The 21,097-nt window shown below is 40.7% G+C and overlaps 1 protein-coding gene across 3 annotated transcripts in view; it reads left to right on the forward strand.

Annotated features, from left to right (window-relative positions):
* GSTCD (glutathione S-transferase C-terminal domain containing) overlaps window positions 1–17,789 on the forward strand; it is a 55,117-nt gene extending 37,328 nt beyond the window's left edge. For all 3 annotated transcript variants that reach the window (XM_035111866.2, XM_035111864.2, XM_035111863.2), the window contains 7 exons: window positions 475–590; window positions 803–847; window positions 3,949–4,077; window positions 6,782–6,915; window positions 8,403–8,433; window positions 13,023–13,092; window positions 16,188–17,789. In XM_035111866.2, coding sequence (XP_034967757.2) covers window positions 475–590; window positions 803–847; window positions 3,949–4,077; window positions 6,782–6,915; window positions 8,403–8,433; window positions 13,023–13,092; window positions 16,188–16,324 — 662 coding nt within the window. In that variant the 3' untranslated portion in view covers window positions 16,325–17,789. The remainder of the gene's footprint in view (window positions 1–474; window positions 591–802; window positions 848–3,948; window positions 4,078–6,781; window positions 6,916–8,402; window positions 8,434–13,022; window positions 13,093–16,187) is intronic.
* Window positions 17,790–21,097: the final 3,308 nt, after the last annotated feature.

Below are 21,097 nucleotides of genomic sequence, written 5' to 3' on the forward strand. Positions count from 1 at the left end.
AGACCTCAGGGTAACAAGTAACTGATAACACAAATATTAATAAATGATAAAAATGTATCACAAGCTCTTTGGGATCAGGCTCCTCCTTCTTTTCCTTGGCACCTACAACATAAAATCCTTGGCATTAGGACGAACTATAAATCGGAAGAAAGGAAGACACCGTTTTTTTTATTCCACCTTCCTCTTGCAGCCCTCTGTACCCCCTGAAAAATCTGCTCTGGAGGGTTTGGGGAGCACTCTGGAGCAGCATGAGAGGTGGTGCAGAAACTACAGGCAGGAGAGAATCAGTGTCAATTGATTCCTGTATCCGGCAACCTCCATGGGATCTTGGCCCTTTCTGTGAATGGAAAAAGCCATTCAATATGTGGAGCTGCAAGTCTGTATCTAATCACTTACATTTAAAAGGAAATACTGTAAAAACCACATTCTTGCCATAAGCAATAACAAACGTATATTCCTTGCTGTCATCCTTAGGAAAGATGTCCAGTGATCGCGCTTTTAGGAAACAGCAGCAGCTCAACAATATGGTGGCCTTAGTGAAAAAGCTGGCTAAACCTGGAGATAAAATTGTGGATTTTTGCAGTGGTGGGGTAAAGTATTTTCTTTATTTATTTGTAATAAAGTTCAGCCTCAGTTGTTTTTATATCTTTATAAGTGCAACAGCACAAGAGTCCAAAACTCTGGAATTTGATCTGCTTTCAAAGACTCTGTCAATATTTTGTTGGAATATTTTGTTGTAAAATGGATCTGCTATTTGGGATTAATTAAGGTTTATTTCTGCCCCTTCTTCTGGTTTGAACAGGGCCATGTTGGAATTGTCCTTGCTCATATACTTCCATCATGTCAGGTAAGGTAAATTCAGACTTTAATAACCTGGAATTTCAGATACACAATTAAACGCAGGCTGTTTGTAAAATATGTGAAAGTGGTAAAGGTACCTGTGATCATTAGGTGCAGTCGTGACCGACTGGGGTTGTGGCGCTCATCTCGTGTTACTGGCCAAGGGAGCCGGCGTAAAGCTTCCAGGTCATGTGGCCAGAACGACAAAGCCATTTCTGGCGAAACCAGAGCAGCACACAGAAACACTGTTTACCTTCCCGCCACAGCAGTACCTATTTATCTACTTGCACTTTGACGTGCTTTCAAACTGCTAGGTTGGCAGGAGGTGGGACAGAGCAACGGGAGCTCACCCTGTCATGGGGATTCGAACCGCCAACCTTCTGATCGTCAAGCACTAGGCTCTGTGGTTTAACCCACAGCGCCACCCGCATCCCTGTGAAAGTGATAGAATTATCTAAATCAAACACCCACTCACATTTTTTCGTGGTAAAATAAAGTACTTAATTTACCCATTCTCATATTCCGAGTAAGATAAAGCACTGTTTCTCACTCCCAGCAATAAAATTAGTATGACTGAAGGCAACTTTAAAAAAAGTAAGAATAAAAGTAGCACAGGGACATCCTCACACCAGCTCTCCAAACTCTCAAATAGACACTCTAAAACCTTTTTGCATGCAAAACATTTATTCTGCAACTAAGCTAAAGCCATTGTTTGAGAACATGAACTTAATTCTTCCATTTCAGTGCAATTAAGCAAGATCCTACGAGCTGGGGGCGTGGCTTATGAGGAGACGCTCCTGGTGGACAAGCAGGAGGTGGGGTTTGTGGCTTTCATTGTCTGAAAGCCCCTTCCTTATTTTAGGTCCAATACGAAACCTTGCATGAACTAACCTCAAACTGTGGCTAATTTGGGGTAGTTTTTCATTTTGGCTCAGTTACTTTACAGACAACATTACTCCTTTCTGGGCTTAGTAACAGAGATAACCATCAACAACAACCCCCCCCCCCCAAAAAAGAGTGAGCAATCCTATTGCAGTTTAAAAAAAAAAACACCTCAATTGGAAATCACAATCAAAAGCCCAGATTGGCAAACTATGTTTTTTTCCCATTCTTCTAGGAGGCTTTTATATGAGAAATGCCCAGATGCAGTTACTGGCTGATAAACTATAGAAGCGAGATTTGTATGCTTCCCTAAGGAGCAACACATCTCCATATTAAGTCTCAAGGAGATTTTCTCTGGGAAATTTGAGTCTATCATGTTCAGGCCTACAAGTGAGCCTGAAAAATTTGGCCCTCTTCCAAATGCTTGAAAAATGAACCAGAGAGGTCTGTTCACAGATACCTTTGGGAACTGCTACTTCCACAGTTCTCCAAAATTGTCTTAACTAGCAAGGGCGTACCCACCACGGGGCAAGTTAGGGCAGCTGCCCTACTCTAGAAGCAGGGCTGGTGGGCAGAGGCGGAGCACAGCCCGGCGGAGCGCGAGTTCGCCATTCCCGCCGCACCGCGCCGCACCCTCCCTCCAGCTCCCCGGCGCGCCCTCAGGCAAGGCCAAGCGCGGCGGGGAACCAGGGAGCGCGGCGCGGTGGGCGGGAACGCCGAACTCGCGCTCCGCTGGGCTGGGCTCCGCCTCCGCCCACCAGCCCTGCTTCTAGGGAGGGGCACAGCCCGGCGGAGCACGAGTTCGCCGTTCCCGCCCGCCGCGCTGCGCCCTCCCTCCAGCTCCCCGTCGCGCCCTCTGGCAAGGCCAAGCGCGGCGGGGAACCAGAGAGCGCGGCGCGCGGGAACGCTGAACTCACGCTCCGCTGGGCTGGGCTCCGCCTCCGCCCACCAGCCCTGCTTCTAGGGAGGGGCACAGCCCGGCGGAGCGCGAGTTCGCTGTTCCCGCCCACTTTGTGGCCCCTCCCCTTCCGTGCCTTGGCCCCTCCCCTTGCCCCCCCTGGTTTTGATCCTGGGTACGCCCATGTTAACTAGGCCCAATTGCCACAAATGTGTATGAAGAAACTAGAAGTGACATACACCGTGTTTTTTAATTAGAAAAAAATAATAATTTTTGTAATTTTTTCCTTTGTAAGAGCAAAGTCTGGCTACATATAGGATAGCTGCCATATACAATATAACTAAAAGCTCCCAGCCTATGCTCTTCTGCAGAGTAGCAGTTACTCAAAAGATGGGATACTATATTCTGAGCAGTACCAGAAAAAGATAACTTTTCTTTCTGCCTTTATTTATTTATTTATTTATTTATTTATTTATTTATTTATTTATACTACTGTGTCTTTAAAAAAAACTCCCAAAGGAGTTTACAGCAATAAAACATAAAACCATACATTAAAAACAGACATCAACTAACCATTGTGGAAGGATGTATTCTTAGTTGCCTATATAGGTCTAGCACATGGGTAGGCAAACTAAGGCCCAGGGGTGGGATCCGCCCAATCGCCTTCTAAATCTGGCCCGTGGACGGTCTGGGAATCAGCGTGTTTTTACATGAGTAGAATGTGTCCTTTTATTTAAAATGCATCTCTGGGTTATTTGTGGGGCATAGGAATTTGTTCATTCCCCCCCAAAAAAAATATATAGTCCGCCCCCCCCCCACGAGGTCTGAGGGACAGTGGACCAGCCCCCTGCTGAAAAAGTTTGCTGACTCCTGGTCTAGCAGAAAATAAAAGTTTTTAGCATGCATTTAAAAGTTGGCACACAAGTTGCCTGCTGAATCTCTATTGGCAGAACCAGACTGTCCCTTTCACTGGGGCAGCAGCAGTCATAGATGTGTTGCTGCATCAATGTCAGGCTTGGAAGCCCCTCTGATAGGTTAGCAACATGGGAGGTACTTCGCATTATACTTTGAAAGCAGGCCATACAATCTTTCACTAAGAAAGCAGTGAAGTTTGCTTGGCATGCACAAAATCCTGAATAGTCTGGTTTGATTAAAGGATAGAGTCAAGTGAAGTTTGATGTTATTAATGACTGGACAGATACATTTCTGTTTCAGAATACAACTCTTCCCCCCCCCCCCTCCCGCAAGTGCTTCAACATGCTCTTGCAACAATTTTTATTTCACCAAAAAGTTTACCATAACTAACTGTTATTTTGTGTAAAATATAGATCATATTAGTAGAAAATAAAGAGTTGTCACTGACACGTGCTGAAGAAAGAAGCAATGTGCTAGGATTAAACAACATTTGGTTCATCCAAGCAAATATGGACTATTTTAAAGGAACTTTTAATATAGGGGTAAGTGATTTTGAAAATATTCAGACTTTGCTGTTATGTTACGTAATGTTAAAAAGAAAATACTGTCTTCAGATATTGTCTTATCACTTATAACATATCACTTAATATTATGTAACCTCAATTTATTGTTAAACCCTGCTATTGTATAAACTTGTGTTAACGGGAAATCAGAAGTTAGAGTTTTGAGCTATTGCTAATTTGTTGATTCCCAACAGTTGTGCTGTGCACAAAATAAGGAATTCAAGTGTCCTCCATGCTGCCTTATAAGGCCAAATGAACATATAAGTTCAGAAAACAACTGAAGTTAATTTACAGTACTGAAATGGTGGCATGGCAAAGAGGAGGCAGGAGTATTTTGTTTTATCTTATTGCAATCAAATAGTAATAATGGAGCATTGAAGTTAGCTCTTGGAAGAGTGCGTTTAAAACCAGAATATAATTAGCTCTGTGAAATGTCAGCTTCCAATAATTATAACATTATTCAACACAAAGTATGAAATGTCAGTAGAAATGATTTCTTAATAGTATAGTGACAGGGATTGTTGATACAAATTCAGCTGATACAGGAGGAGACAGGAAGATACTAAGAGATTGTGCAGACTTAAGGTAACCTGGTCCTTGAACATGTTTAAGGCTGTAATACAGTGGAGAGAAACTTTTTTCCAGCACAAGGGTGGTGTTTCCTTCTTGGCAGCCTCCTAGGGCCACATGCCAAAGATGGGTGGGGCCTGAAGCAAAAGTGGGTAGAACAATGAATGCAAATGTTGCCTTTCAAGACACACACACCACACTCTAGCCTCTTTCCAGGCAAGCAAGAATCAGGGTCAGAGTTCAAGGGCAAATTCCAGCCAGGCAAAAACACTCAAGGAGCAGGGGTCCCCAGACTACGGCCTGCGGGCCAGATGCGGCCCAACTGGCCTCCCAATCCGGCCCGCGACAACCCCTGCCGCCCGCTGCCACCGCCCGCTCTTGCAGCACGCTGCGTGGCGGCGCCATTACAGATCTGAAAAAAACACCGAAAATCGTTTCTGCGCATGCATATGGGCCTCTCCCGACCCAGAAGAGGTAATTTCCGGTGCACTTCCGGGTCGGGGAGGTGCACTTCCAGGTCGGGGAGGCCCATACGCATGCGCACAAACAATTTTTTGTGATTTTTTTCGGCCTGGAAGCGCGCCACCGTGCCAGTAAATGGGTGTGCGCATGCGCACTGGCACACACTCCCCCACCCTCCGGCCCACTGTGCGTGCACTCCCCCACCCTCCGGCCCGCCGCGTGATCGGCGCGGCGGGCATCGGCCCAAAGGCGGGTAAGTCTGGGGACCCCTGGAGCATATGAAGCAAAGCCAGTGAAGGGGTGGCCTAGTGAGAGAGAGCGACTGGGAGAGTCCCAAGGACCAAACAGAGGCCTAGAGTGCCACATTTGGCCCTCAGGCCTGAGTTTCCCCTCCCTAATGAACTCAGTGGGACTTACTTCTGAGTTAGTCCTGTTAGGCATTGAGAACACATCCCTAGACACCATGACCAATGTTCAGGGACGATGGGAGTTGTACTCCAGCAACATGTCTACTCAGAAGTAAGTTCACAAGTAAGCTCTCCTGAGCAGCCTACGAGAAAATGAAATGATAGTGCAGTTAGGACAGAGATAACTGTGACATAAAAATAGGAATTAAAAACACAAATCTGGATTGGATGAGGTGCCACGTAAAACAATTGTAGAATCAGAGAGGGAATGCTTATAAACCTAGTTGTTCTTATTAGCAGATGGTGTTAAAAAGGTGCATGACCCATATCAGCTGAACATCTTCATTATACAGTCATATTTGAGCCAGAAATGACTTTGAGTGTGGGGAGTTGACATAATTATTGCTGCTGTATGCATAACTTAAATATTGCCAAGGATGAAATATTTACGTAAATATTTTATTGATAAATTTCTTGCAATGTAATCTGTAATCTGGCATAGCAGTGCTGCAGAGTCTAGACTCTCAACTAGTCTTTTAAAAAAACAACCAGTATCTTGAGTTCATCAACCAAACCCAAACATTTTTTAAACACTATGTAGTTTTCATGCTTATAGAACTATCTGTGACTGAAGCTGTCATCTCAGGTGACTGAGAGTAAACCTGGCAGGAAGCATTTCTGTTTGTTTTGAAACCTATGCCAGAACACTGTCAAATTTCAGCTATCTCCATGTTCAGCATAATCAGCCATGATTCATTTTGGAGCTCTGTGAATGAAATGCATAAGTAATACTGGAAAATTCCTTTACCTATGAACCGTTCTGGGCAATTTTAACGCATTGTTTGATTAATATCTGAGGCCTGCAGTTTTTGTTCTTATCTGGAAAAGAAGTGACATCTGGCCCTATATGGTGATTAGAACTGTCAAAAAAAGTTGGGTTGAGACCTTTATGTATCGTGCCAGATTTTACGTAACTTTATAATGCTGTTGCACTAGTTCGTTTTGGATTAGTATTGTATTTTATATCTACTGCCAAATGTGAATATATTTTATTGAGCTAGCTACATTTTGTCTCAACGTAAGCAAAGAAAATAATGGATACTGTAATATCTGGCCAAAAAGAGATTGATTTTGCAACAGATTGCTCTCTTTCTTTGATGTTGCAATAATTCAGCCATCCAGAAATGGCTGAATAGTAACTGAATGCACAGTTATCATCAAATTCCTTTGTTTTACTTTCACAGGTAGCACTGCATGCTTGTGGTGTGGCAACAGACATGGTGATCGAACGCTGTGTCAAAGCTCACGCAGCGTTTGTTATCTCTCCATGTTGTTATGGCTTCATTCAGAACACAGCCAAGTTTGCATTTCCACAAAGGTCAGTAGTTTGTTGACACCAGAGTGTATGTGTGGAGAGGAACCTGGGTTGACATGTATGGCATTGACTACAAAGGCCTACAATTCTATATGAACTTACTAATGAGGTGAAGCTCAGGCTCAAATATGCAGAAGACGCCATGAGAATAATAGGTTGGTTGTGTTTAAGGGGAACAGGTAGTCCCAAAGATGAGTTACATCCTGCTCATTGTCACAATGGCTGGATGTGTCACCTAGAGCTATGACTTCATAATTCCAGCTGTAAAGATGCATTTCTAACTGTTCTACAAATTACCAGTGACATTTCTGAAATGGAAGTTAGTAGCAGCTATAAAAAGTACATAATACATGCCTGCAATAAAGAGCTCTCTCAGTATGCTTGCATCACATTATGTTTATTGTTTTGCTCAGAGGCTTAATTAGCCATGCCTAATCATCCATGCACACATTATTTTTAACATTTATTACACCCACAGTTGTAAACCTTGGTTCTTTTAAATAAAGTCATTGATCAATAAAATAAGAAACTTCCACAATGCAAATCCCATGATGCTTTCTCGGAAATAAGTCTCACTGTGCTCAGTGGGGCTCAGTGAGGATTGCAGCCGTGATGCACCTATGAAAGGACCACTGAACATAGTAGAAGTCAAGTAGTGCTTCAGGTGCAAGAATTCTGATGGCCTGATTATATACCTTTTCATACAGTCATATTATTTTTATTGGATTGAAAACAGTCCTTTCACTTTCCAGTTGTGATCTCTTGACTTTTGCGATTCGCTAGAGTACACAATATTGTGCAGAGAAGGAAATTAAACTGCATGCCTCTGTTTCATTCTTTAGTATAACACTTCTCAGTAGTTGGTACAACACCAGTGGTATACAATCTGCAAAGAAACCTTTTATCTGCTACATTTTTCTCTGTGCAGTTTCAAAGATAGCCCTATGTAGAACCAGTTCTTGTGGGTGTAGCTGTGGCACAACCATCTTTCTCCAGGAACAAGTGCGCCTGGTCCACCAGCATGTGCAGCAAACATCTGCCACCATCTGACTAGTTTAGGAGCAATGCTATTACGTCCAAAAGTACTCCCGAGTTGCAGACCTGATTCTAAAAAGGGCGTATAATTCCGACCAAAGCAGACTGAACATTGAATCCATCATCAGCCCTATATAGGATAAATACATTAAAAGTCTGGTGGCTTTCTTTCAGTGAGTCAGTAGCAGTGACACAGTACAGCCCTATGCATTTGTTTAGCATTTAAAATATCTTAAATGATAAATGTCTATAAGTGATAGAACTTGGCACATTATAGACATTTACTAAAAAGAACAGAAACTCTCAGTAGTGTCTGCTTCTGGATCTTGTTCAACTTCCAGATAACAACCCACCCAAGTATTTGTTTAGGATTCAGCCATATGCCTTAAAGACTGCATCTATTTTAAAATCGCCGTTTCTCATGGTGATCAAATCCATCTTCTTTTCTATTTCAGCCGTCAGTTCAAGGAAGTGTTATCCTATAAGGTATGCAAAAGGTGAAGCTGTGGTTTAGAATTTCTTTCTGTGCCCTTTTCTGTGTCTTTCTGTATGGTTTGAGTGGAATGAGTAATTCTCTTTTAATGATAGGGTTAAAAACACATCAGAATAGTGAAACTTCACCATTGCATTCCATGTGTTCCTTCTTCTTTTTTTCTTTCAGTGCAGGAAAAAGACATTTAGTAAATACAGTATGGAATACATTTCTGTGTGTAGTTTAATTTACATCTCGTTTTTTTAGTTTCAATAATTTCTAAAAGTAGATGACAAGATCATAAAAAATAAATTTAACATCTTACCATTATACATGTTCTTTCATGTATACCTGTATTCATGATTATTATGAAAAGAACAATGATAAAACAATTAAATTGTTTCACTATAAAAGAACCATATTCATTCATCAAGTGTACATATGGGTAGATGTCAAGAATCTGTTGAGCATCCAGGAGTACTTTCTTCCTAGCCTGGTCCACTGAATATTTTGGATAGGCCTGAAGGCTTTTGTGTGCATTTTTATGCCAGTTTCCCATTTTTTAATCATTTCCCTTCTCTATAGGTGCTATTTCCTCTTTTTATTAGATTTTCTTCTATCCAGATAAAATTTGGACAGTGATAGCTTGAAATTGCTTTATTTTTCTCCCAATTGTATTTGAGATGTAGTTTTCGTAGTGAACACCCTCTGAATTAACAACCACATTTTCATAAGATACAATTAAAACATGCTTCTGGAAAGCTGAATTGCTTTTGTCACAAGTAAGCCTAGTGATAGGGATGCAGGTGGCACTGTAGGTTAAACCACAGAGCCCAGGGCTTGCTGATCAGAAGGTTTGAATCCCTGCGACGGGGTGAGGTCCTGTTGCTCTGTCCCACCTCCTGCCAACCTAGCAGTTTGAAAGCACGTCAAAGTGCAAGTAGATAAATAGGGACCACTACAGCAGGAAGGTAAACGGCGTTTCTGTGCATTGCTCTGGTTCGCCAGAAGCGGCGTTGTCATGCTGGCCACATGACCTGGAAGCTGTACGCCAGCTCCCTTGGCCAATAACGCAAGATGAGCGTCACAGCCTCAGAGTTGGTCACGACTGGACCTAATGGTCAGGGGTCCCTTTACCTTTACCTTTAAGCCTAGTGACATAGTTACAGAACCAAAGAGTTTAAATAAAATAAATAGAAATAAATTTTCATATTAATTCCTGCCAATTTGTTATGGACATATAGATGAAGCTCATCACCCACAAGGAATGTTCCATTCATTTCAGCAGAAGCAAGCGCTTCATGTGTGGAATGTTTCTTTCCATTGAAACTTGCTCCAAAATATAGAAGATAACCATGTATGTTTCAGCTCACACAGATATGCTTTGAGGTCTTTCTAAAAATACGTAAATAGCTATGTTCTGCCTTCTCTCTGGCTTGTTGAAAACCGTATTTTACTTTAATGTCCAATTTGGCTAGAAAATATGGCATATTCATTTGAAAAATAACTTAAATATAATTTACAGTATATGTAGGGTCGGATTTAAGTTTGATGAGGCCCTAAGCTACTGAAGGTAATGGGGCCCTTTATATGTCCAGCTGTGCTTTGTCAATAACCAATTGTCACTGTGTTGAATCTATGCTATATGGTAGTTTATGAACCTAATAGGTATCTAAAGCCATTTGCACATAAGAAATAGGAGCCTACGTACGCAACACAAAACACTGCTGCTGTACTGTACGTAGGTTTTATTTTATTTGTTTTTTATCTTATATTTTGTAAATGTACATCCAGTTTTTTTTCTTTACATTTTTTTTTGGGGGGGGGCAAGAGAGTGGGGCCCTAAGCTATATCTTGTTTAGCTTATACCTAAATCTGGCACTGAGTATATGCATCTTTAACTTTGTCTAAGACCATCACATAGTTCACTGGAAAATAATAGTTGATACATTTTCCATTGCATTACATTTCCAACCTTCACATAAATTTTGAAAAGACTGTATTTTATGAGAAAAATTGATGCAACCTTTTTAAACAGAACAGATATCAAATCTCCACAGGTTCTAAGAAGCATATTGTTTTAATAAATTTGTATCTGTTGATTTTTTTTAAAGAAGAAAACTTGTGCTAAGAAGCCCCTCTAAAATCAGTATTGTATTATTTACAAGGATCTAGACCAGATGGTATCTTAGTATAAATTTATATTTTTTTGCTTCTGTGGGCTTTATATAATATACAACTTTGCATATTGGATTGATATATTTCCAGTTACTGATGTGTTGCCAAAAGTTGGAATGTGGTGGCTAGACACTGTGTCACTGTCTCCATAGTTCATCTTAATTTTCTGTTTCCTTTCACTGGGAAATTCAAGGATTAGTGTCAAGTAAAACCGAAGCGTTATTATAGAGACTTGATGATTCCCACCCACCCCATTCAAAATGGCAACTGTGGCATCCCACAGTGAAGACTCAACTCACTGCTGACTTTTTAGAACAATTTGTAGCAAGTTCTCTTCTTTCATGGGAAATTGTATACATACATTTCAGTTTGAAACTGACTATTCAGTTTGAAACCTATTAGGGCTGAACACACATACTGTAATGGGAAACAGCCTTTAAAGGAAAAAGAATTTGGCCAGGGTGATTTTGATTGGACAAGCAATGGCGCATATGAGAGGATGCTTAACCCATACCTTGCCTGCCATTTCTCCACGTTTCCCTATTGCATATCTTGCACTCTACAGCTCCCCAAAAGTTAGCTATCCCAAATACCTTGTTGGTGTTGTTTGTCAAGGTGCAGGAATAGCACCCTTCCCATAGTTACTAAAAACATTCTCTGTTAAACAAAAAGACTATTTTATTTTTAAATCATGATAACTGTGCGTATTTTCAACATTCCTGTTTCCTTCTTAATTTATTTAATGGGAGTTTTTAGCAATCTTAGGCATTTCTGATAGAAAGTTGGGCTTAAAAATGCAATAAATAAATATTTCATCAGGACAATTATTACATAGCAAAAACAAAGAGTATAATATCCAACTATAATTTGGAAACCTAAAAATTCAAGAAATCCTGCAAAATTAAAATCCCTGTTGTTTTAAAAAGGCAGAATGGGGGGATTTGTCGTTTGTAAATGATATTACCTAAATTCCTTCCAGAAGTGTTTTGTGTTCTCACATACTTATCTCCATCTAACATTACAAACAGCTCTGTCAAGATATACAGCTCTGAAATGGTTCTGATTGCTGTGACTTGGCACTTGAAATTGCAGCTGTCCAAGCTAGTGCAGCTGTCAGCCAAAGCACTGTTATGGCATTTTTCTTTCCTTTTGCATCTCCCCCCCCCCCCCCGTCAAAAGCATAATCACCTCTAATCTAGTCTGTGTAAAAGTATATTATAAACCATGTCGCTGTGGGTCATAATATGTGATTAAAGGTAAAGGGACCCCTGACCATGAGGTCCAGTCGTGACCGACTCTGGGGTTGCGCGCTCATCTCGCATTATTGGCCGAGGGAGCCGGCGTATAGCTTCCAGGTCATGTGGCCAGCATGACAAAGCCACTTCTGGCGAACCAGAGCAGCACATGGAAACGCCGTTTACCTTCCTGCTGTAGCGGTTCCTATTTATCTACTTGCATTTTGACGTGCTTTCGAACTGCTAGGTTGGCAGGAGCTGGGACCAAGCAACGGGAGCTCACCCCGTCACAGGGATTCAAACCGCCGACCTTCTGATCAGCAAGCCCTAGGCTCAGTGGTTTAACCACAGCGCCACCTGGGTAATTAATGTAACCTAATTGTGGTTCACCAGGTGGGATTGATAGATTTTGTAGCCTAATTCTATGATTTGCTATACAAAGGAAAACAAAAAGGCCTGGGTACAAGAGTTCTTTGGGCACTGCAGTGTTGTGAGTCTGGTGTTGTGCCACAATAGCAAAACACTGGGAACATAATATGATCCTTGCTGGATTAAGCTAAAGACCCATCTAGTCCAGCATCCTTATCTCAGAGAGGCTGACCAGATGCCTATGGGAAGCTTGCAAGCAGAACAGAAGTCTCTCCTTGCTTATTGGTGTTCAGAAGCACAGACAGAACATAGCCATCATGGCTCATAGCCACTGAAAGCCTTATCCTCCACAAGATTGTCCAAGTTGTTGACCACCACTACACTTAATGGAAGTAGTATTTCATAGTTTTAACTATGTGCTGCATGAAGAAGTACTTTCTTTGCCTGTTTCCCATCTCGACTGTGTTGGTGAAGCTGCATGGTGCAAAGCTTCCACAGGTCAGATGCGATACAGATGCTTAAGGATCTAACTACAGCGTTGAAAGAGTTCACACAGGTCATACCAGGCCATCTTAGGCTAATTTGAATGCTTCAATTTATACCCTCTACTAGCATCCCTTTCATTGGTTTCCAAAATTGATGTCATGCCAGAAGGACCTGTTCTGAATAGTATTGCATAGCAAAACAGGCAACTCCAGTCAGTATTGGGGGCTTCAGATGTACACAGTCTCCCAGTATGTGCTACTATGGTAGCTATTTTGGAATAACGTAATGGAAGAAGCTGGCAATATTTACCTCTGTGTGTTTTTTTTCTATTCTAGGAGCACATGATTCTTTGCCGATTTGCTGATCAGACAGCTGTCCAGCTTCCCCCTGAACGGAGGCAAATAGGTACACTTTTCCATAGAACAGCTGTTGTGTAGATTGCATACACTCTACTTGGTGGTGTGCTTAGCTTACTATATATGGGTTGCAGTGGCATGCTTATCAACAAGGAATGAAAGTGCTGGTTTCTCAGAACACACAGAGAGATGTCACTAGAGATACAGTGAAATAGTTTTATTTGCTGCAGCTCAGTTTAAATCTTAGGTTGAAAGTATCACACAGTGATACAGTGAACATTCACCTGTTACTTACAGTCCAATAAAGGAGATGATAGAATTTGAGAAACAAATTCTGATGCCATTGGGAGCTAGTAACAATGCAAGGGAGCTAGAAAATCACCCGTTCAAATCTCACATCAGCCATGAACTAAATAAGTGGCCTTAGGCAAGCCCAGTACTCTAGCAGCCTTAGTCTGGGGAAGCATGATAGAAATATTTGAAACAAAACAAATAGAATCTGAAAAGGGTGGTGGCTTTTATGAAAGTTTTCTCCCTTTTTATGAAAGTGTCCCTCTTGCCAAACAAAAGGACAGTAACAAGGACACATTTGCAAAGGATGGCAATAGATCTAGTGGAACCTTTCAAAACAGAGAAAGAGTAGCTGGCTGGGATCCATACAACTGCATAGCTACGGTAGTTCCATGTGCCCAAGGAAGCTTTGAGCTTGTGTTTATCATTTACAGTTCTTCAAATGCCTTCAGAATATGTAAGATTGGTTTGCATAGGGTGGGCTGATATTCTAGGGATTCCCCTGGGAGTTTTACTTGATGCCAAAGCTTTTTTATTTTCAGCACCAGATAAAGGTCTTTTTAAAACATGGTCGGTCAATTTAGATCCTTTTGTTTTTATGCTGTTTTCTTAGACTCAATGGCTTCTCTGCCTTTTTAATCAGTTCTACTAATTTGTTAGGTTTTTTTTATATTAGCTACTCTGGGAACTTGTTGGCTCATAAATGGGGCATTGGTTTTCAAAAAATAAAGACAAGGTGTTTGGGATAAATAGACAAAACAAGGTTTGATACTGTTGTGTGTTTTGGATACAAAATTCACTCAGAATGTATAACAGGCAGTAAGAAGAAACGATGCTTATGCATCTAAACACTTCTGTGGTGGCTAAGAGTACAATAGGAAGCACTGAGGACTTGAGATAATCTTACCTATTTTTTTTCACAAAAACTGGCAAAACTTTAAAGCCACTCCTGTATCTGGAAAGGAAAACGTGCTGACAAGGTCACAGCTGTGAGTTCAAGAGGTGCCACTCCACCAAATGGGAGTGGGCATTTCTTCCAGCCCTTTGGTGATATGGGAAGGAAATGTATCACTTAATGAAGGGTGGAGTGGATGGCTGTAAATGAATCACAGAGTGTCAACTCAGCATTTCAGGCAAATTTGATGTTGTGACACTATAGTACTTCTCCCCCCACCTTTCAAAGATAAAGTAGGTATGTGTGATCTCTCACTGGCGTTTTTTTGTTCTTGTTTCTTCTGAAGCTATACTTGACATCAGGCTTATTCGCTCCATTAAAAGAATCTCTTCCATTTCAGTCATCTTTCTTCACCTTTTAAACTTGCTAATGGGTGTGTGGTTGGTGAGGATTACTGTTTTGTTTTCAAATGACTAGGGTAAAGGTCAGATCAGATCAGCACTAACCTCATGCTCTGTCAGAGGCAGAATCAGATAGTGAGATTCTACATAAGGTGTACTATTTAGCTTGCAATTCTGGGCATGCTTACTTGGGAGTTAACAAAATTTAAAAATTCTTTCCAATAGCACCTTAGAGACCTCATTGAATCCAATGGTGCTTCTTTGTGAAAAAAGACACACAGGGTTGCATAGTTAAAATGGTCACCACAACCATTGCTTCGTGGTTGTTTTTGCATTAAAGTTCCAACCCAAAATGAAACAATGCAAAACAATACAACAAAAATATCTTTTCTACCACAGTACCACCACTCATTCCTTGCCAGTAATCATGTAAAAATAACTTACAGCACAATCCTATGTGTTTCTGCTTGCTGGATTCAATGGGGCTTACTCCCAGGCCAGTGGGTGTAGGATTGCAGTATTAGATAGTAAGATAGTACAATCTACCTACATACTGTAATATGTTGCAGATACATGCTGTTATGTGTAACAAGCCCATTTTAAACAAATGCAGACTCAGGACATTTTAAAATTCAATTCTATTAGTTATCTTAAGGGAGGTGGCATACTTAATTTTTTCTTTCATATTTCAGAGTTCTTCAGTAACTCAACATGCTTATTTTATCCATAATATAATGGGGAAATTTGCCCATATTGTACTCAACATTCTGGAATTAAATGTTAACAATTTATTTTAAAATGTAAAAATAAAATTTGAAAATATTTTTTAAAATATTTTAAAATAGTCAAATATTCAACAACAGCAACAGTGCAGATTATCAGCAAGAATATTAACTAGCAACAATATTACAAAACGTTCTTGCAATTAAATATGAGTGCTCTAATATTGTCCACTCTGGCTAGCATCAGTTGTGTTTCAGCCGGAAGTCCTTGGTAATGCCAGGGATGAATCCATAGATTTTTGCATGTTTTCTAACTCTGAGCCCCCATAAAAACACACATCTTTCATTTATTTTAACTTAGTATGCATATATCAGCCCTTAATCCGTCTCACCTGGTCACATGTCTTTCTACTCTCAATATTATAAAGCAGGTGTGGGGAACCTTTGGCCCTCTAGAAGTGGCTGAACTACAACTCCCATAAGCCCCAGCAAGCATGGCCAGTGTCCAGGGATGATGAGAGTTGTCATTCCTCAACATAAGGAGGGCCAAACGCTCCCTGCATCTGATACAAAGAGACTGTATTAGAAATAACCAGATTAGGAAATTATCCCAAGTTTCATTAATAAGCAGAACAAAGGTCTGAGACACTGCAAAATATATACTGGCACCACTACTGTTAACGACTGATACTGAAATGACCATAATCACTATTGTTACAATTGGTGCTAGGATACCCATTTTCTTCAATGGGTGTTGATGCTGAAATATACATTTGCATTTGTAGTATTACAATAATTATGGTAAACTGTAAATATTATTTGTTCTTATTTTTAGGTAAACACTGCATGGGACTGGTGGATCTGGATCGGGCTTGGGGCGTGGAAAAATGCAACTATTCTGCACAAGTGATATCAATGGAACCAGAGACATGTTCCCCAAAGAACAACTTGATAGTGGGTGTCCCAGTTTAGTTCAAAGGGCTTTTCTGATCGATTTGAATTAATAATCACTCCTTGTGATCAAAGTCAAGTAACGTTTTGTAGATACAAACTGCAGCTGTGAAGCAGACAGTGCACATCTTGAATCCATTGTCCCCAAAATAAGGAAGCAGGGAGGAAAGGGGTTGGCAGTGGGGCTGCTTGCAAAGCTTCCTAAATCCTCCTTGAAATGTGTAATTAAATGACAGCTGGTTCTCAGAGCAGGAATATCCCAAAATGCCCATCTGCCCCCACAGTAATACCAATAAAGTTTTTTTTTTAAAAAAAAAAAAGCTTCATCACTGGAAAGGTGATTTCATTTCCTTTTCTATGAAGATAGATCTTGCATGTTTGAAAACAGATTTTGCAAGTATTTTTGTACTCAGACTTTGACTATACTAACAAGGGTACCCAACTACAGAACTCAACTCTCATCATTAAAATCTATTAACATGCTTATTCTGCAACCATGCTAAGAAAGTGGACAATAATGGTTTTTCTTCTTCTCCCATAACACTGGGAGACAATGAGTTAGAATGCTGGAAGATTCAGGACAGATAAAAGAAAGTACTTTTTCACACAGCACTTAGGACTTATCCACAATTCCTCTAGTCTCGCTGCTTTCACCTGGAGAAAACCACTCTTTAGCTTTCAGTTGGAGCAAACAGCAGTTCAGATTTTCTCTGGATTGATGTTTGCTCCGATTTAGAGCTAAAGAGTGGGTTTTCCTTGGGAAATGAGTGGTGGCAAGGGGGGAATGCTTGGACCACTCAAACCTCTGCTTTCTAGGCACAGGACAAGCAGAAGTGTGGACAATTCACTCCCACAAGAGGCAGTAACAGCCACCAACTTGGATGGTTTTAAAAGAAGGTTAGACAAATTCATGGAGGATAAGTCTTATCATTGGTTACTGGCCATTATGGCTTTGCTCATAGAGAAAGTATGCTTCTGAGAACAGAATACTGAACTCGATGGGCTCTTCTCATGATCTTATGCCAACTTGCCACAGCAGCAACTTAGAGAACTTTCTCTGACTTAATTAACTCTGACTTAATTAACTGTAGAACTCATTAAGGAGCATAATCATAGGTTTAGCGTTATAGTTTCCTTTTGTCTTTTCGTTTTCCATTTCCATTGCCACAGCTCCTTCCAAGCCCATTCTGCATTTGTAAGTACCTACACTTTGGAACTCCCTGCCTATTGATATCAAGCAGGCAGCTTCACTGTACTCTCTTTGGTGCCTACTAAAAACATTCTTGTTTAGACAAGCCTACCCAGATGCTTAGAAAGTTGAGGCAATTTTAATCTGTTTTATTATTTTAACTTTTGTATCTTTTAAGTATGGTTGTAAAATTTTCTTGATTTTTATTGCTTTGCTTTTTTGTAAACCACTTTCGGGTGTGTGTGTTTTACAATCAAGTTGTGCATAAATTTTATGAAATAAATTAATAAATAAGCAGTGCTGTGGTTGTTCAGTAGAAGTATTTATTTGTGCATGATTCATCTGTTGCTTTTTTGCATATAGGCAAGGAACATAAAGGCAACACCTGTATACATTTTCTTAAATTTATTAAACAAGCCTATAGAAATCACACTTCATTTTAAGGACTTCGCACCATCTAATGAGATTTGATATTTTGCTGCTTCTTTTTGCATAGTTTTTAGTAATGCACAGAATATGGTGGCTACTGTTGCTATAACATTTCAACATGTTATTTCATACCAGGTTTCTGTTGTGCTTGCTGTCTTTAATCTCAGCAATTTTCAATTCACTGCTGTGTTTCTGAGATATAAATGCATGTCCAATGCACATTATTGTTGTGTTTAAATTTTTAATCCTGCTGGATATAGGACTGATCAACCCACGGAGAAAATATTAATGATCAAGTTATCTGGTAGATGTTTTCAGAGCAAAGAATGCACAATTGGTTTTTCCCCTTGGGCAGCACAATTTCTGGACAGAGGAGTCCTCTTAGTATTAGAATTACTCCACTTCTAGTTAATTGTCTGACCTTACTTTTCCAAGTAATTCTTCACACAATTGTTTGTAAGCATTGCAAGATGTAAAGTACAAAGGGTTCTTTGAATACCAGATCTTGCAAACTAGGCAAATATGAAGGGGGTCTTTGAATATCAGATTTTTAAGGGATATGGGAAATGGCCAAGGAGCATCAAAGAATGCCCTGTTGCTAGTTCCTTAATATGTGGAGTCACAAATGCGAGCAGTAAAATCTTGGGCCTCCTGTGTCCTGCTACTCACACTTTGCAATTATTTTCCCAGGAAGGTGCTCTTACCCATCACACAGCATCTTCAGCAGATTAGCAAAACATTTGTTTTTTAAGAAAGCAATTTGCTTCTATTATCCTTGGATGATAAAGTGTTCTGTCTACAGTTATAAAATAATAGCATTCTTAATATTGCTCCACTACAGTTGTTTAGATGTTGCATGCTTTAATGCCTCCCTCCCATGTGTATGATTCAAAGAAGAAAGAAAAACATAGTAAGCCACTAGAGTAGCCTTTGCTTGGACTAAGTTTACCAGAGTAAAATTGACAAAATAAACATAAGCAAAATCAAATGTCCTTCACACTCTTGAGATGTTTCATCAGAAGAAATGGATCAAAACTATAGTAAACATGCCATGTTCATAGCACTCTGTTCATAACCAAACCCTTATCTGCAAAAGTGGAGATAAGAGTTTCTGTATTTAATAGATGACTACAGCAGAGTGGAACACAGCACTCATTTAGTATGATTTTAAGCCATACTATGACTTACGTTGCATATAATGTGACAGAGTGGGGAAACTAACCTGGCACTGAAAATATGGAGCAAATGGCCATTGGTTAAAAGCCAAACTAGGCACCACATGGCAGATGTGAGTAACAATCTCCCAACTATTTATTATTTTCATTATCATTAAATGAAAGGCGGGGACAGGAAGCGACAGTCTTAAGTGGAGGAATGGTGAAAGAGCCTGCTTAAACATTCCCCTTCAGTTGGTTTTCAGTTCAACACACAGCCCAACACAAGTGGAAAAGGACCCATTGATCTCACCACACCCACAAACCATTTCGCTCAAGACTGCAGCCTCCTGAGGCTTCACTACAAAAAGGAAGACAGATATTGGAAGACAGTTGTGATAGCTGCATCTGTCACGCAACATCTCACCAGGCCCTAAGCCAGATCTGTTTGTTTGGGTGTTTGCAAGTCTAGAAGTTTTAAAGGGCGTTCCTGCAGTTCCACTGTATTGGGGCTTACTCCAAATTGCATAGAACTGAAGCCTCACAACTCAATCCTATGCATATTTACTCAGAAGTAGGCCCACTGTGTTCAAAGAAGTTTACTCTTAGGTAAGAGTGTATTGAATTTACAAGCATTATCAGTTTAATTTCTCAACCAATCAGGAGCATAATAAGGCTCCAATTTTTTATCAGCAAAAGCTAAAATAGTGAAACTGAGGGTTGAAGACACAATTTCTTGTTTCTGGAGATGTTTGGATGTGCCTTTGTAATATGAAATGAAATAAAAGATATTAAAGATAATTCAGACCCCATGAATGCATAGCTGAAATTAATAAGTTTTTGCTCCAATATCATCACTTTACACTTGTTTACATGGGATTTCATTTGTCATTTTACTGCCTGCTCAGTTTGGGAAACTCCTTTGGGAGCTCTTTGTAACACCTTTTTGCTTTAACCACCCTGAACAATTTAGTATCGTTGGCTTAAAAACTGATCCCCAAATACTAAAACTAGTATTTGGGAATCAGTTTTGGGAATACTAAAACTTATTCCCAAATACTAAAACTGGGGACGTGGGTGGCACTGTGGGTTGAACCACTGAGCCTAGGGCTTGCCGATCAGAAGGTCGGCAGTTCGAATCCCCACGACGGGGTGAGGTCCCGTTGTTCGGTCCCTGCTCCTGCCAACCTAGCAGTTCGAAAGCACATCAGAGTGCAAGTAGATAAATAGGTACTGCTCTGGCAGGAAGGTAAACGGCGTTTCCGTGCGCTGCTCTGGCTTGCCAGAAGCTGCAAAGTCATGCTGGCCACATGACCCGGAAGCTGTTTCTGGACAAACGCCGGCTCCCTTGGCCTATAGAGCGAGAGGAATGCGCAACCCCAGATTCGTCCACGACTGGACCTAGCGGTCAGGGGTCCCTTTACCTTTATAGGAGGGAACCCTGAACCCTATCAACACAGTCACAGCTCAGGTACTCAGTGGAAAGTGGGGGGGGAGAGAGAAGCAGATGGCTAAGCAAACAGACTGACATATATCTCACATGCACTGGTAATGACTTTTCAAAAGTGACAAGTCTGGAGAACAGCCAGCAGCTGTGAACAACATGGCTGTAGAAAATCAGGTCCGGGTGCACAGTGGAAGTCCTTTGGTAAATTAGACATGGTAGAATATTTTACAGATAGGTCACAGTCGACCTGTGCTATGCAAGAGCAATTTAACATTGGAATGTTAAGTAGAGGATTTGCTGTGGACACCACCTGATGTGTATATATACACAGCCAATGAGACCCTGGACACAACTCAGTGTCTCTGGGCAAGAAATCAGCTTGCTTTATCTTGCCACACTTTTTGCCTCTGGTATGCTTGTTTCCTTTGCCTGCTTTAACTCATTCCAACTTGGCATGTGAACAAGGAGCCAAGAGGAATATTTGCCAGTGTCACCACTGAATTTGATTTGTTTGCTTGCTGCAATGCCTTCAGTGTGTATTTCCTCCCAAGAGTGCATGATCCTACATATTTCTG

Source organism: Zootoca vivipara, chromosome 9 (assembly GCF_963506605.1).
Source record: "Zootoca vivipara chromosome 9, rZooViv1.1, whole genome shotgun sequence".
Lineage (NCBI taxonomy): Eukaryota > Metazoa > Chordata > Lepidosauria > Squamata > Lacertidae > Zootoca > Zootoca vivipara.